The sequence below is a fragment of the Rhododendron vialii genome, chromosome 11a, assembly GCF_030253575.1.
Source record: "Rhododendron vialii isolate Sample 1 chromosome 11a, ASM3025357v1".
NCBI lineage: Eukaryota > Viridiplantae > Streptophyta > Magnoliopsida > Ericales > Ericaceae > Rhododendron > Rhododendron vialii.
In genome coordinates, this window is record NC_080567.1 from 20,983,754 (window position 1) to 20,989,979 (window position 6,226).

Consider the following 6,226-nt stretch of genomic DNA (forward strand, 5'->3'; position numbering starts at 1 on the left):
AATAATAATCTCATATAGTACAATTCACCCTGGGATGGAGTCACAGCTATAATACAACCTATCACATTCTTGTGTTGTCGCTCAGTCCAACATCTCGTCTTCGTTGACCAAACAACTGCTATTGGGAAATCTTTGTATAAGAATTTCCCCTTCTTGGCATTCTTATTGTATTTATTCATATAGAAGAACTGTGTCAGCATTGTCCTTGAGAAGAATTCTGAATCAGCTACGTTGTCCAAGTTTGTTGTTTTTTTAAAACCAACAACTTGACAGTTCTCAAGATGCAACTGAAGAGCTATAACAGATGGATGCATGTCAAACAAGTTGAATCTGTAAATTCACCACATTGCCTCCGGAGGTGTAACCCATCTAGCTGTTTGAAACTGCATGATTTCATCAACAGTTTCATTGTTTCGCTGTGCAATGATTCTGAAGACGATTTTATCGTGCCCTTTGTAGATATACTTATACAAATATTTAACAGCCTTAATCACTACAAGAAAATTTGCTTTGGGTGACGACTGAAAATCGTCACAAATTGCATGTTTTTTGTCACAAATAATATAGGTGACGAAAAAAAATTTGTCGACTAAAGGTTGTCGAGGATTCCTACCTGGTGACGAAATCTACTTTTCGTCACCTATATTGCCTTTTGATGACGAAATATTTTGTCACCAAAAAGTGAATAATTGGTGACGAAGTTTTTTTCATCACTTATTGTGCTTTTTGACGACGAAATTTTTTGTCATCAATTATTCCTTTTGGCGACGAAAAAATTCATCACCGATGGATCACATCAGTGACGAAAATTTTCGTCACTAATATAAGAAATCGGTGACGAAATTTTTCGTTGCAAAAGGCGTTTTTCATATGGAAAAAAAATCCTTCTTTCTTGCTCCTGCTAGGTTTCGAACCCGAGTCGCTTAAGTTTTTTGCGCAAGCTCCAACCAACTGCACCACACACGCTTTTCAGTAAATATTTGAAATATCTAATATATAACATATATGTTTAACATGATAATATATTTCGAATGTAATGTTGAACCTTTAAACATTAAAATTAGCAATTTTGATAAACATGAAAGTTGTAGGCAATTGAGTTATTGTTCAAACCCAATTTGAATTATCTCAATTGGAATTTTTAGTAAAGAGTTATGTCCGAAATACATTTAGTGACAAAGCGCAATTCATAAATTTCGTCACGAAAATTACCCATTTGCCGACGAAATATATTTTTCGTCGCTGAAAGTGTTCAAATGGTGACAAAATTATTTTTCGTCACCAAAGTTAAGCATTTGGTGACGAAAAAAATATTTCGTTACTAAATTGGTCTCATTTGGTGACGAAATATATTTTTTGTCACCAAATGATTATCTTTGGCGACGAAAAATAATTTTGTCACCTTTATTAAGCTTTCGGCGACGAAAAATGTATTTGGTCGCCAAATGGGAACCTTTGGTGACGAAAATATTTTTTTCGTCGCTAAATAAGTATAATTGGTGATGAAATTATTTCGTCACGGAAGTTGTCAAAACAGTGACGAATTTATTTTTTCGTCGCCAAATATACTCATTTAGTGACGAAATTAAATTTCGTCGCCACTTTTTCGTCACAAATTTTCATTTTTCTTGTAGTGAATAGTTAAGCAAATCTCAACATTTACATGACAATCTAACATAGCTAGTAGATATGGACTATAAAGGATGACCCATCTGTCATCTAGAATTTGCTGGCGCACTCGAACTTGCTTGCCATCATTTCTTCGTCGGTAAACTAGATAACCATCTGTCGCAACAGTGGTGGCTTGCGTGAATTTCTTGGGATAATGGTTCTTACACTTACCATTTTTCATGCAGACATTACCTGCATTAAGCTTCCCACAAGGACCGTGCATCATGTGTTTCAACACAGCTGCATAAAGATGGGGATTTTTAATTTCTTCGGGTATTTCGATTGATATAAATTGATCAAAATCATTTGGTGTTACAAGCTTGTGCCCCCTTTTCATTATTAGCAGCAAATACACATGTGGTAAACCTCTCTTCTGGAACTCAATTACGTAAGTGTACGCCTGAACAGGACCAAAACATTTCTTCTTGATCACTTCCTTTTTCAGTTGTTCGAATTTGCTCCTGAAAACTCTGGTAACAAGATCAGGCCTATTTTGCACATCTTCATGCGCCTTGAGTTCATTGGTAATCTCTATCCATTTGGGATTACAAGTCATGGTTAAGAATATATCTGGTTTCCCATATTTATCCATTAATGTCATTGCATCCATGTACCTTTTGTGCATGTCTCGGGCCCCCCTATAAATGATCCAGGGAGAATTATTGGTGCCCCAATTTTTGACCCCCTTGATTCTCCCTATGCAACACTAATAATAATTCCTTGGTACAAATCTACTCTTATTTCATCTTGGTGAAGTCTGAAATAATCCAATCTCGAAGTTTCAATTTTTACATACATATCAACGGCATATTGTTAATGGAGTCTACCTGATTCTAAGATTATAGAATCAATTTTTGGACGTACTTGAAACAAATACGCATAAAACTCACGAGCCGAAACCATATTTTGTCTTCTAGAAGCATCCTCGTAATCTGGGTGTAAAAGCAACACCAATAAGTCTATATTCACACAAATCTTGACAATAAATACCTGATTAAATTATTGAACTCACGTAAGGATTCTGCACCAAGAAGTTGTTCTACCGTTGTGTATGTATTGGATCCACCTGCCACCTGACTAGCTGATTGAATCGCATATTTGTTGGAGTTATTTCTTTTGATACCACGATGCCACCCTGGCTCTCCATATGTAAATAACAATGGATATTGAAGAGGATCATAACATCCATAGTAATACTTGATTGCAACACTATGACCATCATGCCTTTCAACTAATATATTACATTCTCTCAGTTCTGAATCATCTTCGTTATCCTTCCAGATGAGCGCCACCTGCGATGCCGTTGGTGCATCGAACGTTTTATCACTCACAATTGGATCAGCTCTAAGCCTTATCTCATACGAATCTAGCTATATTCGGCATCATTGCCAAGGATCTGAAAATTTTTGAGTATGGATTGGGTCTCAAGATATCTATAAGTTCAGTAATAGTGCTTTTATCTAAATCCTTAAGACACCCTAGTCTGTGCTCAACTTCTTTGGCAGTGTCATAGTAATACAACTAAAGATAGGAAGGCTTTCCATCTGGAGGGCATAAGCCATGCATGAAATGATAGATCTGACCTTGGGCACGAAAAGTGTAGATTCCTTGATGATTTTTGGTGTATTGCGGATCCAGAGTTACACCGAAAGAAGTGAAAGCAAACATATTATTGTACGGGCGAATATGACCTCGGAAATCTTTGCATTACTGCGAAGAACCTCGATACAACTCTAGGAGCTTGGCTGGGGTGTGGAAAGGATACACAGAGACCTGACCTTTAGAACAACAGAAACCATCAGGTTCGAAGGTAAAGCATTTCGCATCGCAGGACATGCACCTAGGTACAATTGGTAGCACGAATGCCTCAGTTGGTACTGGATGCTTGCGAAGAATTATTTGTTTGCTATTTTCGGTCTTTTTACCTATGTTTCCATAATACAATAAAGGCAAAGGTGCACTACATAATAATTTAATACTACGAAATGATTATCGAGTCTGAATTTGCTAACCATACTTGGCCTTCTCTCTATTGCAACCGCCATACGAGAGCTTGAACCTGATATTATAGCCTATATATAGACCAGTTGTCATCTAGTCCGAAATTAACAATTACATTATCAGATAGCTTACTCACTCTCCAGCCTTACTATCTAAAATATCAACTCAAATATGGAGCTTACCTATCTCATGTACGCTGGTTGCACAACATTGAATAGAGGACCTAAAAACCCCTCGGAGAACACTAGCGATGGATGATTGCATACAATACTCATCTGTTCGCATCGTTTCAACTGCTACTTGCCGAGTATCAACCTCTGAGTTGATACGACAAGGAGATCTTGCATCCACCATAGTATTTACTATCCCTGCGCATATGTTTTTATATAGCTCTGAACTGTAAACTACTTGTGCTGCATTTTTGGGACCTTTATCCTTTTGTAAACATGGTTGTTCACAACATTCATTCTGTTTATATCTACACGAATTTCGAATATTAATACACATATTTGCATTATCAATAGACACGAAGCTACACTGTCCATTACGCATCACGTTGCATGCATCTGCGGGGAATAATGAAGAAACCCTGTTCTCACACGCTGATATTGTTCCATTTGGTGTTGCTTCAATCGCAACTCCCAAGTCATCTGCATTACTAGGTTTTTCAGCTACCATGGAACAGACCGTTTCCAGGCTTTGATTTTCAAACAAAATAGGAGTGCAAACCGATTGTATTACTTTTCCGTGGCTGTTTTCTTCTGTCAACCATAATTCTCTGCAGCTATTATCAAGCCTAGCCTTTTTAGGTTCGCGAATTTCAGCATATATATTGGCCTTTTTCGCATAAGCAAGCTGCATCATTCATTGCATTTCACTCTCACCGCCTCTGCAGATTATTATCCAGTTCTCTACGGCGTCGATTTCACTTATCTTTCGTCTCTTGCGACAGTTCAGCATAGCAAGTTCGAGGTTTCTTCTTTGTAACCATGATAGTTAACCAAGCAAAGTACTGTAAAATGTAATAATATTATTCACATCTTATCTATCGATATTCAATTATTCAGATTCTCCTACATGGCTATCCTAATATGGTAAAATTGTACGAACAAACAAACTCGTATTGAGCAGCAACGACAACAATATTTACCAAAAAACCAATTGAATAGCAAAACAAAACAATAATATTCATGTCCTATGTATTAGCACTTTATTATTCACGATTTTTATAGTAATTATTCAACACTATAACTATACGAGCTCTGCACAACAGTGATTACTATTCACCAACAACATTTCAAACAAATTCAAAAGATCATTCATTACACCTAACTCTTTCAAATTGTTCTACCTGGATATACTAATTTGGCAAACATGTATGAATAACAAAGGTTCGTATCAAGCAGCATTAATTTCGCAAACATGTACAAATAACAAAAGTTCATATCAAGCAGCAGTAAGGACAATATTTACCAACAAGAATACAACAGCTCAATACACCCAATTCATGTTAGTTTCGTTGATAACTACCAAGATACTTCAATAGTCATCTTCACTCTGTCGAAGAATAGAAGTAACAGTTCTGGACAAACGTACCTTTTCGATGGCTGTTAATCTTTAGTCTCAAGAATCAGCACAAATTATTTCGCATCAACCAGGAAAGAAACAATAAATAATTCAACCTATACCCTTATAGTTCTCCCTTTTACTTTTTTCCCTGACCTCTTTTTGTTACTTGATTATTTAATCAGTTTACTGTCATATACATTTAAGGCAGAATAACAACACCTGCCACTGTTGTACCAACACACTATTGTACTTTCAGCACACAACACTTTCTTCAGGCCTTTATTATAGTAATCACATCACGAATTTTTCTTAGATTTTTCTGTAGGTTACAATATCGTACGCAACACGTCATCTATATCACCCAAGAAATCAATCATCATTTACAAACTATTTTGGCCGAGTTTGGTTCTTCACTAACAGAGGTGAAATAACCCTAGAAACTAAAACTTCGTCAACTAATTTTACCTGTAACCACCGGTGTAATAAATAATTTTCCTTTACAAATTTAACCAAAGACATTTCACATACTTATCTAATTTATTAACTACTATAGGAAGTATCAATAATTGGTTATAACTGGTAACACCAAACACGATTTTGAATGTGTCTAATAGATTCTCAAATAAATTATTGGTACAAATACACACTGATTTGTTTAACATAGTTATCCAACCGTATTTTTTTTAAAATTTTACATTACCTGCGCTATTCACTGCTTAATTACATGTGTTGTGTACACAATCTCAATACTCGCCTTTATATTTGATCAAAATTTTGATCCAAACAACACATTTTAAATTTTGATCCAAACAACACAATAATACTCACTCAACCCTCACTGATTTTTTATCCATTCGCATATCTCTTGTGCAATTAGTTGATTGGTCAATAAGTTATCTAGCATTATTACTTTACCATGACTATACAAATCTCAAACCCACAATATCACAACCCCCAATTTGTATTGTAAGAAAAGGAAAAAAAG

General features: G+C 35.8%; 1 protein-coding gene across 1 annotated transcript; it reads right to left on the reverse strand.

Annotated features, from left to right (window-relative positions):
- Positions 1–338: 338 nt before the first annotated feature.
- Positions 339–2,296, reverse strand: LOC131306985 (uncharacterized). Its single transcript, XM_058333419.1, has 2 exons — positions 1,664–2,296; positions 339–521 (listed from the first exon to the last, which is right to left on the reverse strand). The coding sequence occupies exons 1-2, from the start codon at positions 2,294–2,296 to the stop codon at positions 339–341; spliced, it is 816 nt and encodes a 271-aa protein (XP_058189402.1).
- Between the last annotated feature and the right edge of the window lie 3,930 nt (positions 2,297–6,226).

Excerpts from the sequence above, each read along its gene's own strand:
- LOC131306985 (XM_058333419.1), bottom strand. The coding sequence starts at position 2,296 with ATGCACAAAAGGTACATGGATGCAATGACATTAATGGATAAATATGGG. Across the intron at positions 522-1,663 it reads TAGCTATGTTAGATTGTCAT|TCGTCACCCAAAGCAAATTT; the intron begins GTAAATGTTGAG and ends GACGATTTTCAG.